Source organism: Poecilia reticulata, chromosome 20 (assembly GCF_904066995.2).
Source record: "Poecilia reticulata chromosome 20, P_reticulata-male-v2, whole genome shotgun sequence".
Classification (NCBI taxonomy): domain Eukaryota; kingdom Metazoa; phylum Chordata; class Actinopteri; order Cyprinodontiformes; family Poeciliidae; genus Poecilia; species Poecilia reticulata.
Genome location: NC_088849.1, coordinates 15539004 through 15556777, shown reverse-complemented (window position 1 = coordinate 15556777; position 17774 = coordinate 15539004). Strand labels below are relative to the sequence as shown.

The 17774-nt window shown below is 40.4% G+C and overlaps 2 protein-coding genes across 7 annotated transcripts in view; one reads left to right on the top strand and one right to left on the bottom strand.

The window, feature by feature from the left end:
* Positions 1–8801, top strand: part of pde7a (phosphodiesterase 7A) — a 30365-nt gene extending 21564 nt beyond the window's left edge. For 2 of the 5 annotated variants that reach the window (XM_008396259.3, XM_008396257.3), the window contains 10 exons: positions 1105–1191; positions 3538–3701; positions 3808–3871; positions 4986–5182; positions 5270–5401; positions 5511–5602; positions 5685–5829; positions 5937–6033; positions 6163–6243; positions 6867–8801. In XM_008396259.3, coding sequence (XP_008394481.1) covers positions 1105–1191; positions 3538–3701; positions 3808–3871; positions 4986–5182; positions 5270–5401; positions 5511–5602; positions 5685–5829; positions 5937–6033; positions 6163–6243; positions 6867–7093 — 1286 coding nt within the window. In that variant the 3' untranslated portion in view covers positions 7094–8801. Of the gene's footprint in view, positions 1–1101; positions 1192–3537; positions 3702–3807; positions 3872–4985; positions 5183–5269; positions 5402–5510; positions 5603–5684; positions 5830–5936; positions 6034–6162; positions 6244–6866 lie in introns of all 5 variants that reach the window. The other 3 variants (XM_008396258.3, XM_008396256.3, XM_008396260.3) reach the window with 2 other exon arrangements.
* Positions 8802–9804: 1003 nt separating this feature from the next.
* On the bottom strand, positions 9805–16119 carry mtfr1 (mitochondrial fission regulator 1). Of its 2 annotated transcripts, none has more exons than XM_017301974.2 (8): positions 16030–16119; positions 15222–15334; positions 13973–14071; positions 12206–12339; positions 11597–11835; positions 11219–11468; positions 10942–11128; positions 9805–10729 (listed from the first exon to the last, which is right to left on the bottom strand). In XM_017301974.2, the coding sequence occupies exons 2-8, from the start codon at positions 15255–15257 to the stop codon at positions 10682–10684; spliced, it is 993 nt and encodes a 330-aa protein (XP_017157463.2). In that variant the 5' UTR covers positions 15258–15334; positions 16030–16119; the 3' UTR covers positions 9805–10681. The 2 variants fall into 2 exon arrangements, with proteins under 2 accessions (XP_017157463.2, XP_081457484.1); XM_081601358.1 differs by having other exon boundaries at positions 11597–11832; positions 16030–16117.
* Positions 16120–17774: the final 1655 nt, after the last annotated feature.

Genomic DNA, 17774 nt, shown 5'->3' with positions numbered 1-17774 from the left:
GTCAAATCGTACTTTCTGAAATCACAGCTTCTGCTTGTTTCTTAGTTTTCTGAGAATGCCAGCGTGATGGGTTTTACCATATTATTGACCTGGTTGCAGCTACCCAGATAAACAGATGCGTTAAGTCTTCTTCTCATTCGAAGGGTTTTCTGTCAAATCTCCAAAGTAAAGGAAAACTTTATTTTCTGACAAGAACCAAAAGGCAACTTCTTAATTAATTTTTTGTTTGCATTCCCCCCCCAACAATGTGTCAAACTTCAAATTAAGTTATTCACACATTTTTCCTTTTTATCGACACATTCAATAGACATTTGAATGCAAACGTCTGCAGAATAACAAAGCTTCCAGATTTATATATATATGTGTGGAGTGCAGTTTTAAAAAACACCATTTCAACTTCATCATGAAACACATTGTCGCAGCCCCAGACTGCAGCCTAGTTCGGCATAATGTCAAAGATCTTACCCGAGTTTAGAGTTCCTTCTAAACTCTAAATTAAAAACAATGACTATGATTATTTAAAATTTGCTATGTACACACAACTACAGTGCGTCCCACAGTTTTTCTTGCCACTCTTCAAAAAGGGAAAACAAAATGGAGTCGAGTTTATCCTGGCAAAATGCAACAAAAGTAGTGAGGGGATTGTTACGATATTTATTTTTAGGTGTTCGTAAATCATTATGTGCATATTCTAAAATCAAATAAAACAGACAAATATAGTTATTTGTAGTTATTTAACAATTCTGAGCTTTTCTTTGGATGTTGCCAGAAACCCAGAATCGTTTAGTTTGGCTTTCCTTCAGAAGCTCTTTTAAATGGCAATAAAAAGGTTTAACATCCCACTGATTTTTGCCGTTTAAATTTAGTGTGCGCTTGGTTTGTTCTCCTGCTCCGTACATCATGTGGTAAAGCCCGTCCTCATGGCACTTAAAAATAATTTAAAAAAAAGGATAAAATAATGTAAATCAGATCAGTCTTGAAAAATAACTTCCAAGTAGTTCTTTTTTCGTTTGTTTTTAGAACAATGATGCTTTTATTTATGTAATTTTTTTTTTTTTGCACGGTACGAATCTTGAGGAAACGAGTGTTAATTTCTTCTAGGAGATGTGAGAGTACGAAGTCAGGTTGGATTTGAACCGGAACGCCGAAGCTCCCACCCCTACCTTTGCATAGACTTCCGAACTCTTCACAGTGAGTATGGACCCCAGTCCAGTGTCTTTAAATCTTTCCCCACAAGATGCAAACCCATGACTGAACACCTACAAAATGTTTCCCATGCATTTAACCAGCTAAACCACATAGGACAGGTCAAAAGTTTACATACACTCATCGTCGCCATGGATGCCATAGTTATTTTAGATTTTTTTTTTGGTGATAAATGTAAACATTGTGAGGCAGAATTACTAATGCGCGATAAACTTCACCGCTTTTTGCGAAAAAAATAATTTGTGTACAGGTTTGAATTATTAATGTCCTTTGATGCACAGAAGGTCAGAAATATGCATACGGGTTTGGGTCACACCAAAAGACTCGTGTTAAAACCAACATCGATGTGCTAAACACCACTGTCCAGTTTAAACACCCAACTGTGTCCAAGTTCCTCAAGCTACTGATTGGAGGGGAAAGGAGTTAGTCCAAAACATCCACTCAACATGATGCTACTTCCACCGTGCCTTGCAGTTGGTGGAATCTTTTTAGGTTTTAAAGTGTCACCTTGACTTCTCAATCTTTTTCTCCAGAAACGTCAAGTCAGGCTTTACGGTTTTGGTTGTGGAGGAGGTGCTACTCTCAGTCCACAGTGATTTAAATCTCGATAAACTGTATGGAGGATGACGCCAGTGATCCAATTGTTTCCAGCTCGTAGAGGGTTTGACATCATAACTTGGTCTGAAATAATTGTTCAGATTAATCATGGTGACTCGATGGTTAAAATAATCGCCAAATAATTTAGTAGTCAACTGTTAACTGGAGTATCCAGGCTAAAAAAAAAGGCCATTCTCAGAGCAGTAATTTAGCCAAAACTGTGTAAAAAATATTCACATTTTACATTAAAGATAAAAAGAACCACCTTTCGCTATCTAATTATTAACTGGTTAATCCCCCCAAAATGATCAAAAGGTCATCCTTACACTCTGTTGATAAGTGAAAAAGGGTTTTTTACATGTTGATGTCAGAAGTATGTATTTATCTGCAGATGTATCCTTTGCTACAAACGATGAAGTGTTCACTAAAGGAATGCCGTTATTGCATTCTAGGCAGTAAAATGTTTTTTTTATTTTTTATTTTAAAAAGAAACTGCATTATTTGTTTATTTGCATCTTTTAACATATTTCTAATATTGTATAAAAAAAGATTCTGGTGGTCAAATATCTGCAGAATGTGCCATAAAAAAAAAAAATCTGATCGTCAGAACAATCAATAGAATAATCGATTCCTAAAATAGTTAGTTGCAACTCTAATTACTTTTCTTCTGATGTGATGGTTTTGGTCTGATGAGTGAAACCTGGACGTTGTAGGATTTTTTCCAGTAGCAGAAAAATAATTCTAAACATGCGTCAGGTTAACATTGGGTTTCTGTTAAAGCCTCGTCCTCAGTACTTCAGAAAATGTATACGCTACACATAAACGCCGGTTCTCTGCCTGGAAATGAATCTGCATAAATTAGCTCTACTATTCCTGCCAAGAGGATTGGTCTAATTCAGAGCCAGAACGATGCCTGCAGCCTGTTAATTTCTATAAAAAGCATGTGGTTAACCAAACGTTGGTGAGGTGAACGTCTATATTGAAACCAGTACGCTTAGTTTTGACCCTATTTGGATGAGAGGAGATAAATTCAAACTCATTTCTAACAAAATCAGTTAGATTAGTGTGTATAAACTTCCAACCGACCTATATGTCTTCAATGCGTGTTGCTTTAAATGATCCAAGCCTTTCAACTGGTCATTCAAGCATAACCTAGCATTAGGTCTATTATGGCATATTGACTGAACACGCCAGGCTCTGATAACAAGAGGCGTCATAAAACGGTTGGTTCCTCTTCTGGAAGTCTTAGTTAGGTGTGTCTTTGTTTAATGCGATGAAGAATTTTTTTGTTGAACCTTTTTCAAATAGATGAGTTATTAAAATTCATTTGGATTTATTTATTATTTTTCTCCTGCTGACATTTTGACCCCAAAGTAATCCCACTTCCCGCTGACGTATTTCTGGAGCACAGCCGCAGTTTGCACAGACCCTTTGCCTCTGCGCAGTGTGTGTTTATGTGTGCATGAAAAGAGAGAGACCACTGACAAAGCATGTCTGCCGTGTGATCCCAGACGAAAGGCTTACGAGTAGGCGGCTGTGTCAGCAGCGACTGTTTGGATATCGCTGTGTTGGTGTCGGATCCCCACCGAGGCCGTGCCCAGCCAAATGCTTCTCCAAGCCTAATGAGCTTCTGGAGGGTTGGGGGCGGCGGGAGGGGGACTTGGGGGGAGGGGGGGAACACACCAACAGTTTCATTCATATGTTGCATCGTTTGAATAATATTTCTGTGTGCAGCGCGGCTGAGCTGCGGATCCTCGCCGGCTGACTCTGGTACTGAAAAGAGGGTCCACAGGCTGCTCAGCTTCCAGCGATACCTGCACTCGTCCCGCCTGCTGCGCGGAATCCCCCAGCAGATCCCCCTCCACATCCTCGACGAAGACTACAGCGGACAGGCTAGAGTACGATGCCCACCGTTCAGCAGAATAACTAAATACAACGTAAAGAAGTATTTTTTTTCTCCCCCCAGCATCTTTAACGTTATGCCTTCTCTTCCTCGTCTTTCAGTGCATGTTGGAAAAAGTTGGCAACTGGAATTTTGACATTTTCCTCTTTGACAAGCTGACAAATGGTGAGTAGAAGATGTGAGGTTGCATAAAAATAAAGAGGCTGTTTAAGATGCGCTGGTGCTTAAAGTTCTGCACAGACTCCTCGGCTTTACACCCGAACCACTTCCAATGCTGCCATCTAGTGGACATTGTGTTTATCAATTAATCTTGTTTTAAAATTAACCTCCATATATGATTAAAGTCCTAGATTGAACATAAAAAACATTTAAAAAAATGTTTTTAAGGTAATTTGTTAGACACTGGTCTTAAAGCAAAGGTTTACATGGCTTAAGCAAAACAGCTTTTTGCTTTTTGGTCTTTTCTGAAAATTTCACACTTTGCTAAACCATCTCCGAAAATACAGTGACGTGCAGTTCTTTCAAATGTGTGCAGGTAATTTAGAGATATGTCCCCAGAAAAGATAAAAAGTTTACTGTAGTTAACATTGTAAGAATAATTTTAACAGCAATAATTTGTGGGCTATATTTTTATGACAGGAACTTTTGAATTTTTTTTTTTTTGAAGATTTGTAAAACAATCCAATCTCTCCTTTGTTCATGTCGTTGTTTATTTTAGTCCAGATAACTTTGTTAGAGGTAATCTTCCAGCAGTAGATTAAAGTAAACTTTCTTTGAGTGATTAAATCAGCCCAAGTGAATAAACAGTCAGTTTCTAGTCGCAAATGAAATCACTAGATAATATATAATGTGCAGGATGGGTTTTTATTGGGATGTAACGTGACAGGTCAACACAAAGTAGTGCATAATTTTGAAATGGCAATAAAATGTATGGTTTTCATATTAGAAGGGTGTCGCATACAGAAGTCGCCTAATGAGAAAACAAACTCCAACTGCGTTTAATTTAATCTCGGTATGAATCCAGGTGTTCTGTGAATGTCTGAGAGGTTTTCTTAAAGAATATTAGTGAACAAACGGCATCATGAAGACCAAGGAATTCAGCTGACAGATTCGGCAGGGACGGGATTAATAAGAGAAGCAGCCAACAGGCCCGTGGTTACTCTGGAGGAGATGCAGAGATCCAATTACTTAGCAGACACATTAAAGCTAGCAGTTAATCAAATAAAGACTGAAGTGCTCACAAAAACCAGAAGCTAACAGTGCGACTCTTCCTGCACAGGAAACAGCCTGATCACCCTGACCCTGCACCTGCTCAACCAGTACGGCCTGGTGGACCTCTTCCAGCTGGACATGGTCAAGCTTTGGAGGTTCCTGGTCCTGGTGCAGGAAGACTACCACAACGACAACCCATATCACAACTCTGTTCATGCTGCAGACGTGACACAAGCCATGTACTGCTACCTGCAGGAGCCCATGGTGAGACGAGCAGCCGAAGCCTTTCACGTTTTATTTGCTACGGAAAACGCCAAAACAAAGATGCCTGTGTTACCGTTGTCCCGTCAGCTGTCGAAGTCTCTAACGTCATACGACATCCTGCTGGGACTTCTTGCGGCCGCCACACACGACCTGGACCATCCTGGGGTCAACCAGCCCTTCCTCATCAAGACTGACCACTATTTAGCCACACTCTATAGAGTAAGATGCCGTAAACGTTACAAACTAACCCGCCTTAGTTCAGGAAATCAGAACTGAAATGGTTGCAACTTTCCTTTTTTTTTTTTTTTTTTTTTTTTTGATTAAACAGAATACCTCGGTTCTGGAAAACCACCACTGGAAGTCAGCAGTGGGTCTCCTCAGAGAGACCGGACTGTTCTCTCACCTGCCGCCTGAGGACAGGTAACCTGGGCAACAAATACTCAGGCCTCTCGGCTGTAGCGCTAAGACGAGTCTGATCGCGCGTTTGTCTCTTTAACCACAGCATGAACATGGAGAGGGAACTGGGCTCTTTAATCCTGGCTACGGACATCAGCAGACAGAACGATTACCTGTCCAGGTTTCGCACCCACCTGGACCAGGAGAGCCTGTGCTTGAGCAACGCTAGCCATCGTCACTTTGTCCTGCAGGTTGGATACACGCATGCACACAACACACGCGGTCTCCACTGTCGGACCTCAGCCTGTCGGCAGACGGCCGAGTTCTTATCCCGTTTTTCTCTCCGTCTCCTGTGCAGATGGCTCTGAAGTGTGCAGACATCTGTAACCCCTGCAGGCCCTGGGAGCTGAGCAAGCAGTGGAGCGAGAAAGTGACGGAGGAGTTCTTTGAACAGGGTATCTGTTGCATGGCATGCGTTGTGTTTGGCCACTTTAGCTCTGTGCTTTTAGCTTTACTTTGTTCTAACTCTGAAACTGTTTGCACGCAAATGGTTTGACTTTTGACTTGTTGCTTGACTCGTGCAGGAGACATCGAGAAGAAACACAAACTTCAAGTCAGCCCGCTCTGCGACAGAGAGACGAACACCGTCGGCAACATCCAGATAGGTAAGGGTGGTGGATACGAGTGATGTTTAATTCAGTTAAGTTTATTTATGTCACGTCAGTTGACAACAAATGTCATTTTAAGGCTCTTTACAGAAAGTTATTGTCAGGAGAGGGAAAACGTTTATTAGTTGGCAGCATTATCCCAGCCGATGCTCCACCAGCATGTCATATTAATATGGGGATTTTAATGATTCATTTTGAATAGATTCTTTCTCAAAATTTGAATTTGTGAATTTTCTCTTATCGATGTGTAGTCAATATCATAACAGACTCAAAGATTTGCATCCGTCCCTACGGATATTTGGCAAATGTACCTCAGCAAGTTGCAGGGAAGCTTACAAACTTCTAGCATAATTCTAACTGAATGTGTCAGCATCTTTATGTCTGAGCTGTCTAACTGAAACATTGGAAGCATATCATTTACATGCTTGTGTTGATGAGAGAAAATCCGCAGTAAATTTAAAATAATTCACCCATAAAATAAGGACCTGCTCAAATCCATCCAGCTGTCACGAGGCGAGAAGTCAAATGCATCCGTAATGTCCGTTCTGATGATGAGTGCGTATAAATGGGGGGGTCCGTAAACGTCCTAGCTAAAGCCTCTGCTGATCTGTCGCCTCCAGGCTTCATGACGTACGTGGCAGAGCCGCTGTTCGGAGAGTGGGCCCGGTTCTCGGACACGCGCCTGTCTCAGACCATGCTGGGTCACATGGGGCTGAACAAGGCCAGCTGGGGCGGCCTGCAGCCGGAGCAAGCCGCCGTCTCCGAGGAGACGGAGCCGAGCGCGGCCGGCGCCGACGCAGGAGGAAGCCGCTCCAAAGAAATACCTCAGGGAAGCGGAGAATCCTGACACTCCTTGTTCGCCCTTTCACTTCGACCTCCTGACCCCAGGGGGCCTCATCCACACACTGAGGGCAAGTGGAGCTCCCACCGCTGGCCCGGCCTAATTTGAACACCTTGTTGATATGTTGTTGCTTTGGCCTCCCATCACAATAAACCACTGATTTTTTTTTTTTCCTTTTCTTTTTATTTAATTTATTTAATGAAAAAAAAAATTTTTTTTGGCATAGAGCAATACATAGATACCTCATTTGGCAACTGCTGTATTTTCTCTTGTTTGCTTTGTTTTATTTATTTGAGGACTGTATTTTTGAGGCATTAACGACTAAATATGCCTCTTGTTTTTTGTTATCGTGGAACGTTGAGGTGAAAGCAGTATAAACTGAAAACTTCATTTCTTTTTTCTTTTTTTTTTTGGTATTTTTGAAGTGCCATTTGAAAACAAAAATAAAATTGAAAAAAATACAAATTTTGACGGACAACTGGAGTGTTCGGAGACCCTCCTGAGACTTTTTCAGTTTGCCGTGTTGCATTTGTACTGAAGATTCTTCCTTATGTACAAAAAAAGAGGGAGAGAGAAAAAAAAAGAAATGTGACAAGCCCAGTCCTTCTGCTGCCTCTGAGAAGACTGTTTACGCATCTCCATGTTTGTTGTACTTTTTTTTTTTTTTTCCTTTTGAACTGAAGCGACTCCCGTCGGCTCCACAGTTTGCCTTCGAAGCACAGGCATACGAAATGAAGCGAACCACTCGATTGAACTGTCGTCCCACTGTTGAAGCCATGAGCTGAACTTTATTCAAAACAAACCAGATGCCATATTAACTCCACCTGTGCTAGCGTGTGTTCCTGCACGTCGTCTCCCTGACCCTCTCCTGGTGAAGGTGAGGCACCGACCGTGTTTCTGCATGGCCCCGCTCTCCCCCCTCCCCTCCCCCCCCCTGCCTACAGGAGAGGGCTCAGACTCTCCCAGATCTCACCTGGATCGCCACTCCATGCAACTCCACTCGCTCAGGGTTTTTACCAGTCTTTTATGTTATCCAGCGAATGAGGGGGGGGGGGAGACGGAGGCGGCTACAGACGATGCAGGGTTGTTGTTTCTTTTTCTTCTTTCCCCTGTTGGTTTGGATAAACCGAAGGAGACTCCCTCGGCGCAGAATGTCTCTCACGGCCACATGAAACCTAACGGACTGCTCGACTGATGCCTTATAACTATGCACAAACTATGCTAAGTGACCAAACCAACTCCTGTTCCCATCAAGTGCATGGTGTGCTTGTTTGTGAATGCACTGTCTGACCCCCTTTTGCCTTTTCTTTTTCCTGTTGTGAGGAATAACTCCAGCTTTTTCTCTTTTTTTCCCCCCCTCTTCCTTTTTGTACGGATACAGAACCAGTTGAGTGAATCAAAAACATTCCATTCCTTTTTTTTTTTTTTGTTTGTTTGGGTTTGTCCATTTTGATTCTGTACAGTGGCACAGGTTGTGTTTGTGTTGAAACGTTTGGAACGATAACAGGTGCTTTTCTTACTTTAGCTGATTTGTATTTTGCTGTAAAGTGCTGTAAGACTGTTGATACAACTGTTTACAATTTGTTGCGACAGCCATTTTTGGGAAGACTTCAGTGTCGAGCCAGATTTTTGTAAAGGCTTTGCTGTATTGACCTTTTTGATACATGCCTGTTGCAGTTACGATTTGAATAATAAATCCTGTTGATGAATTTTCCATGGGTATTCAGTTGAATACTTCTGCCTCAGAGGTTCTTGGAGACCCCTCCAACTTTTTTTTTTTAAAACAAACTTTGTTTTTTGTCCTCCCTTACTGACGTTTTAAGCTGTTTTTATGTAACCTTTATTTATGCAGCAAGATCCCAGACTAGAAAACTCCCTTTCCGAGGGAAATTTGGCCAAGAAAGACACGCAGGTATCAGTTACAAAGTTACACAATCAAACCATAAACAAAATGGATCAAAATTTGATTTAAGATTGCAAGCAGTCTAAATTATTTTAATGTTATGGAATTAGCCTCAAGGATTTAGTTTTGTTTTAGAAGCATTCATTCTCTCATTTTTCAGTCATTCTGCAGCTTCTTCCAAACCAGGGGGAGTTGAGTGAGCAAAGATATTTTACTAAGTTTAATAAACACAAGTGTTCTTACAGATGATGACCTTGGCAACCTGCTTTCGGCTTTAAAATATACTTTGTGATCGCACCTTGACAAAAATGGTTAAAATGAAATGTAATTAATGTAAACCTCCAAACTACATGAGTCCTGTGGACAGTTTTCATGATGTGCTTCATGGTTCTGATGGAACATTTCTCCATTTTTATTGGCACAGCTTTTCACACTTATGTTCAACTTAGTTGTAAAATAAGTACTTATTTTGCCATGTAACTGCCACATCTAGGTGCATTTGTACAAATTGTTGAAGCTCAGCCAGATTGGATGAAGTGAGGGAATCCAATGGGCCAGTTTTCTCCATAGTTAATTTCCCTGATCACTTCTACAAACTTAAATTGCAGCTTTGAAATCCTATTAAAATGCATCAAATTGATGTTGTAAACAGTAAAAATACAAGGGTAGCTTTTTCAAGACCCCCCGTATGTGAAATTATCTACACAGAAAATATTAAAAATGTTAATTATTCATTAATCCCGTTAGAAACCATTCAATGGAATTAATTTCTCGGTCAAACATTTGCAAAGAATGTTGAATCAACACCAAAAAGTCGAGACCAACTTTTATTAAAATGATTTACAGTTTCTTAGAGAACTCTTCTGCAAAACCAACAATAAAAACATTACTGACAACTTGTCCACCTTCCCTTATAAATAAGCAGCTGTGAAGTGAAATGATGAGACTTATGATGGCTCGAAAACATCAGCTTAAACCGCAGGAATCATAACATAAGATTGTTTTCTTGAACGCATAACCATAACTGAACACTACATCAATTTTAAAGAGACATTAACTTTCCGTACAGTTTAATAAAAACGGGAACACAATGCAGAATCCTGCAGGACATCAGTGGAATGTCTTTGGCTTTTAGAAGACAATAAAACAAAATTCTACTAACTAAAAACACATTTTACTGGAACTGGTGAACCTGATGGAAGACGAAATTCTTTCAAATGTCCATCCACGTTTGGTCGAGTACCTTGAAACGAACGACGGACGAATCCGTCACATCATTCACTGCTAAAAACAAACTGCAGCACCTACCTGAACTGCAATATAAATAACCTCCACCCACTCAAATTAAACTACAATTTACACATGTTCTTCAACAATACTGCACCAAACGTCTGAAAGTGCTTTTTTTTCTCCCTTCCATGTTAAATGAGCTTTTCCAGCTTCTCTACCATGTGCAACAAGTTAAAACAAATAATTACAAAATAAGGTTAATAATAATAATAATTGTCTAGTGTTTGTGGTCACATGACAACCATGGTTTAAAATATAAAGCTGATATAAGTTATAAAAGTGCAACAGCAGCAACAAAAGAACAATCCATAACTTTGGACTGAGATGATTAAAAATGGGTCCAGCCAGGTCAGCAGAGAGAAGCTACAGATTCTCTGGATGAGCAGTTCAGGCTCCTCTGGTCAAAGCAGCTTTTTCCTTCCAGTTGGTTTCAGCATGTGCTGCCCAAACTGATGAGGAGACAAGACAGGTCAGGACTCTGCTCATCTACAAAGCTTCAAAATGTTCACCTTCACACAGAAGAGGATTAGGGCCATCTGAGTTTAATTTTTTAAAAAAGAAGCCAATTCTGTGAATAAAAGTCAGAATATTTCCTTATTTCTTTTCTTCCCAATGGCGCTAATCCTCTTGGAAATCTGATGGATAAATGTATCCGTCTCACCAGAGGGGCTTCACTTTGAGGTTTGTCTTCTGGGTCGGCGACCTTCACATCTTCTATGTCGCTTCCTTCTTGTCCGCTGTTTTTTCGAAACCGATGGGCGAACTTGCGTTTGAGAGCTTCGGCGATGAGATCCGCAGGGTCGGCCGGCTCGTTGGACTTCGTTTTGTCTTTAACGTTCTCTAAGCGACTATAAAAAAGTTACAAAAAGAAAAAAATTCCGAATCAATGAATAAAACAATCGGTGCATCAAAACTGAGCCTGAAGGTGTGAGACGAACCTTTTGACCGACCGCAGCTTAACTTTGTCTATGTCCTTCAGGATGTCCAGCATGCTGGGGATATCTGCTGGCTTTGAATCTGCAGGCGTCTGCTCATCTTTCTTCTTCCCCCTTCTCTCTTTTATCAGCTCGATGGCTGAAAATGTTCGCTGTAGTGCTGGTGCAGGAGGAAGAGGAGGTGGTGGAGGTGGAGGAGGAGGAGGAGGAGGGAGGACGCTTCCAGAAGGTGGAGGAGCCCCAGCAACAACAGCTGGAGTGAAATGGGAAGTTAAGAATAAAAGCTTTAAGTCATGAAGAAGTCTGCTGCCATCTAGTGGAAACAACGCTGAATTAGAGTAGAAGACAAACGATCAGATTGGCCAGAAATAAACATTTTACCCGACTGCGCCGTCCTTTCCTGAGCCAAGACGATCTGCGCTATCTGCACTCTGAGTTTGGCAAGTTCGGTCTCCAGCGCGCTGATCTTCTGGATCGCCTCGTCGTTTGCGGCTGTTGGTCCACGCGGGTCAGGCGTGTCCTCGTGCAGAGTGGGCAGGGAGCGCCGGCGGGCGACCGGCTTCCTCTGAGGATGAGGCTGCTGGGCCCGAAACATGAAGCCCGGCGGGACTCCTGGCCTGCTTCAACCAGACCGCAGTTTCAACGCTTTAATACAGAGCTTCACAAACTTCTTTTCACGCCTTCGGCTTTTTCACATTTTGCCACAAATTAGGATGCACTTTATTAAACTTTCACTGCAACAGCAAGTCTTTTTCAACCGTGAAGTCTTCTAGCAGGACTGCCCTGCATTCATCTCCATCCGTCTTCACGAATAATAAGCTTCCCTGTCCCTGCTCAAGAGCTGCACAGCATGACACTGCCACTACCGTGTTCCACTTCAGGGATGGTGTGCTCTGCATTTTCTAAAATGACCAGCGTTTTTCCACCTTTCCCCTACATGTATCTGGAAATATGCAAACATAGGAAGACTTTTTTGTTCAGTGCTTTCACCTGGATCTGCCAAAGTAGCCTTCATCATGCTCTTCGTCCCCTTCGATCCAGGCGACGTCGGCGAGGGAGGCGACCGGGTTGATCTGCCTCTTGGCTCTGATGAGAACTCCAGCCTCCTCAGTGTACGGGAAAAGCTGCAGGGATGAGGAAAGCCGTTTAACACTGGGGGGGGAAACTTCTCAGCAGTGACCATCCATACAGTCATGTATAAAAATGAAAACAAAATGAAGTATTTGGAAAAAAGCAATGCAACTCCAACACTGCACAAAGGCAACAAACCAAATCACCATTTCACTGTGTAATCAATACATTTGTATATTTCTTCACTCATAGGAACAGGTATTTTCTGGTTATGTTATATTTAACCATGTTAATGAATCATTAAGCCACATTGGAATGGCAAAATGTGAGGCAAGCAGTACCTCTGCATATCTGAAGGGGGCGATCAAGAGCCTGCAAGATGACGCTGTGTTGCTCTAATCAGTAAAAACTGATTAGAGCAAACAGAAACAAAGACTCTAAATTCAAAAAGTGATTATAAGACATACCTTAAACAATTACTAGATAAAGGGTACGCCTTGTAGCCTCACAACAGAAATTAAAAACAGACTCCAATATGCACAGCCTCTTTTCATGAAGCAGGTCTACGTAGAGTGCCACTAATTTAATAACCTGTCACATCAAAATTGCGTGATGTGCTAGAAAATACAACGCATTTATATGCCACTGCACCGTGTTATTAAAATCAGAGCAACCAGACATGGACAAACACGTTAGCAGAGCTTAGCAAATACGGCCTGGGCTGCAAGAATTAAAATCACACCAAATGCTACCACACTCCCAAGAATAAAAAATTAAAAAAATCACAAATGCTTCAAACATTATATTAGATATAATATTAGCAGTGATGAGCAAGAGGAGAAACTTTAACTTTATTTTTAAAAGCATGCTTCTGGGATTAAATCACAAATATCAAAAGTATTCACAACACTTGAACTTTTCCATATTTTATCTTATAAGAATCACAACCTTTAATGAATTTGTTAGATATTATATAGTACTGGGAATTATTTTTTTTTTGCTTTCTTTTCAATAAATAAATAAAATCTTAATATGGCATGTTTCACACATTTATTTTCAGCTTCCATTATTTTGGTGTCCCTAAAAAAAAACCTGTGCAACGGATTCCATACAGAAGTCCATAATTAGAAAACCTAGTCCATTTGTGTGCTATTCAGTCTCATACATGCGAGTTATGGTTAAATAGAGAAAGTGCAGAAGAAGGTCTGCACTTCAATAAGTCTTCAATAAGCTCAAGGTTGTTGGCGGTTGCAGAGCAAGACTGACCTACAGCAGACAGACTGCATTCCTCAGAGAAAGGGAGGGCAGCTGCAGAAAGGAGAAAAAGAGGCACAGTTTTGAAAAGAGGAAGAAGCAGAAATGAAAGGAAATCAGATGTCAATCAAATCTCCAAAGTCTTGCATCCAAACAGTCAGCATTCTCATTACGTGTGATCATGAGTTCAGTGACGCTCTCTGTTTATGGTTCATTAGTTAAAAACAGCCAAAGAAGAAGAAGAAAAAAACAAACAAACACTGATGAGGGTGTGAGCTTTGCTGGTACATGGGTTTGACATTAGTTTGGAGAAATGGATGGGAAAAACGGTGAAAAACACGGCTGAAGCCGCCACTGACAACTCGAAAGAACTTCAAATCCCCTCAGAAATGTTAAGATTTGTATAAAAATAAAAAGGCCGTTGCACCTTACCTGAAAATGAACCCGGGGGCATGGCTTAATGGGAAGACTGGACGCGATTCTCCTTACCAAGCTCCTGGAAGAACCATAAGGCTTCCCTGAACCAAAAGCCTGCAAGGGGAAAATAAAATACAAGCATCAACACGTCTGTGACAGGGACTCCTGATTACTTAGGGGACACAAGATGACTATTCCCACCAATCTGACATCAAAGGACACTTTATATGTTCATTGGAACAAACAGGGTGGCGGTTCCTGGTTTGGATATGAATAAAACATAGAGCTGCTGCTAAAACAATATAATAAAATCACAGTATTGGTTGGCGTCAAATTTTTCTCACCACTATTCTCATCCACAATCACCACTTAATGAGCTTTCCCCTTCTCTGGCCATAAGGTCTGCAAAATCAGCCAATACAACAACAATAATAATAATAATACAAGCATGATTAGGCTTGCCGCAATAGATCAATTATCATTTATCGGCATGATCATTTACATTTGAATGATTTACTGTTTTTCTCTTTTTGTTTCTACTGAACACTGGATGACAAAAGTCTTCAGTCTGGTGATTTTGGTCTGAACTGGCCCATTTTTGTCTGTTACTTTGGATGTTTAAAATGTCTTCCAGTTCCAGTGTTAAATGTTCATTAGTTTATTGATATTTGAGAATTTGTTCTTGCATCATTATGCCATCGCCATTACATGACAATGGTTTGAAACAACGTCATCATTTATCGCAATAACGTCTGGGACAATTTATTGTCGTACAAAATGTGTTTTTGTCACCTGATATCTGTGGATTTTGATATCCATTCACTGTATAAATCAAACTTTGACTGGCACTGGTTCACCTCTAGATATACTTTCATGTCACCAAATCATTAGACTACACATTGACAACAACACAGAAGATCTCAGTTTTAGCGGGGAGAAGATCAGTAAAGTCATTACTCGTGTAAAAAAGCAACAAAAGCTTGAATATTGCATCTCTTCCATGCTGTTAAAAGCAGGCAACTTCTTTGAATAAATTTGAAGGATATACTCTGCTATTGTATTCTGATACGCAGGTTTTTTTTTAACAAGTGTTTTAGTTTTTTAACAAAATAATATGAATTTAATCTCGCTTCCAAATCTTTGTCCTGTGCTACAGGGATCAGGTCTCTGCAACTGAGACTCTTGATATTGCAATTTCACATACTGTACAGCGCTAAAATAAATAAATAAATAAATAAATAAATAAATAAATAAAGTCACCCACCAGGTCCATTTCAATCTTTGCGTGTTCTTTACTCATTTCTGTTGATCAGTTTCAAAAACACAGAGGCCACATGTCTCCAGATCAGCAGGATCCACAGAGCCTGAAAAGAGGATCTGGAAGAGAGAGAGAGAAAAACAGAATACACTAACTGAAAATGCTTTATGCAATATACTCTATGCCAATCCTTGCTATGATGTTGGTTTTGTCCTCCAATGTTATCATTAAAGTTTTATAAATAAAAAAAAGCATTTCTTTATGAATCCTTCCAAGAAGTAGTGCAAGTCGTAAAACTGTGAAAAGAAAAAAAAGGGGGATCCAACAAAGAAAGTACAGCAAACATACTTCTGATAGCGATGCTTGTGCTCGTTTCTCAATTTTCTCATTTCTTAGAACGTATCAAATTTTCCCAATGTAACCTTGTCTTTATCCGTGGAAATAAACACGCAGGGCAAAGCTACATCGTGAAAGTTACCCAACACCGACGTTTGTTTCGATATTTGGCCACTTTAAAAATGAGCAGAAATGCCTCAGTTCAAAGGGGGCGACAGCAGGTAGCCATACTTTTAATGACATTATTCTTTAGTTAGCTGAATTTCCCAGACCTTCGACTAGCGGGTCACAATGCTAACTAATGCTAACGATAGAAGCGGTTCTTGGCTAATCCAAACTTTACGCTTCTCAAGATTTAAGCTTAAGTCTTAATTAAGTTAAATGTGGAAGTGTTATTGACCACTTGATTTTTACCTCTATATATAAAGCCGAAAATCAGCTGTATAAAGTTAAAAGCCGCTATCGCTAGTTCACGCACCTTCCAAACACGACGCCGAGAATGTAGGGATAAATAATGTGGGAAGAACTTTAGGATTGCTTTCTTAACCAATTGGATTATTGGATTTACAGAGCACGGATTGGTTGTTTGTGTTGAGTGACTAACCATTTCACCAATCAGTAATAGACCATCCCACTACTTTACCGTGAGATGGCTAGATTACTAAATTACTTCCATATTTTGTGTGGCATTAGGTTCTTTAGTTTAAGCTTTGTGACTGTAGATAGTGTGGCTCACAGGGGTGAAAGTATGGGGGGTACAGTAGGGTACTGCGTACCCCTAAAAGATTTAGCGGGGTTACGCAACCGGCAAGAGAGAGGAGCGGCTGTCAGCTGTGAAAAAAAAAAAAGAAATCAATGGGTTCTCTGTGCACGCACTAATCAGCCGTGAGTGATTAGTTTTTCAAGAACAATCTAAGACATGACTTAATCAGTTAATAAATAACTTCTTCCCCATTTCATATTGTTTCTGAACTCTTCGTGCTTTACTAGAGCAGGGCTGCAATACGTCGATCGCGGAAGGTTTTGAGTAGATCTCGGCATTATAGGTGGCAAACTGAACGCCATCAAGATGATGAGACCAGTACGTTCTCCTCTGACTCGCTTAAAACTTTCGTAACTTTATTAAAGAACAACAACAACAAAAAAATTAACAAAACGTGTTCAAATAAATGACCCAACAACAATAATAATCTCAGTGATTATTGTTTCAACAAGGTGTTGCGCAATTCTGTGCTTTTCGGTTCCAAAATAACCAGCAGAGCAGGAGTTTAAAATGAACTAATCAACCACCGCGGTGTTCAGGGAGCGCTTATTAATAATCGCAAAAATAAATATCAAGCCTGCAAACCTAATATCGTAAGGGACTGAATGTTATGTTTTTAACGTAATCTCGGGTCGGCTTGTGGAGCGCAGGAGGTTGCCATGGCAACGGGTGTGCTTTAATGACAAAGAGAGGCGGAAAAGGTGCGAGTGGTTTTGAGTTGATCACCTGTTCGGGTTATTTTATCTTTGTTTGCCTTTGCTGTGGCTCCTCATAGCCGCTGTAATTTCTGAACGTTCAATAAACGACAAATTGTCTCGTTCTTTGTGAGTATACGTCATTCACAACAAACACCAAACACGGTAAATATGTTTCATTAAGTATTTAACAAACAAATGGCTTCTACTGCAATAATTATGTGAAATTAAATTATTGTCTAATATAAAAAAATAGTTTGGTGCTGTCGGGCTCAGAGTCTGAGAGGCTTTTCATTTATCAAATTACTTTTTTTTTCTTTTTTTACTTCTTATTTAGTGGAAATATTGATGTTGATGAGACTTTATCCAAAATAATAACAGAGCACGGATTTTTATATATATATATATATATATGATCAGTGACAGCTGAAATGAAAAGCGATGCTTATAAACCAATCACTTTCTGGCCTTAGCTCAAAAGGTACATATTCCTTTCGGGTCAGCCGTACAAGTTTGGATCCATGGAGCATCTCCAGCTTTATTTTATATGTAGAAGCGACTAAATATAAAAATCAATCGCACAAAATATTAGCAAAACATTTTCCTAAACTGAAAATGCCACTCACAATATGGCTAACGCTATGACGTATAGTACGGCATGTACAGTCGCTCAGGTTTCCCCGTCCAATCAGATTTCAGGGAAGCTTTCAACGTTTGTTTTATATTCCCGCACATCCCGGTGGAAAAATGACACTTAAAATTACT

Bases quoted from the DNA above. Each gene is read 5' to 3' on its own strand.
- mtfr1 (XM_017301974.2), bottom strand. From the start codon at position 15,257: ATGAGTAAAGAACACGCAAAGATTGAAATGGACCTG. The intron at 11,836-12,205 runs GTGAAAGCACTG...GTCTGGTTGAAG, and splicing joins GGCTACTTTGGCAGATCCAG to CAGGCCAGGAGTCCCGCCGG. The intron at 11,129-11,218 runs GTTCGTCTCACA...ACTTTTTTATAG, and splicing joins AAGCTGCGGTCGGTCAAAAG to TCGCTTAGAGAACGTTAAAG.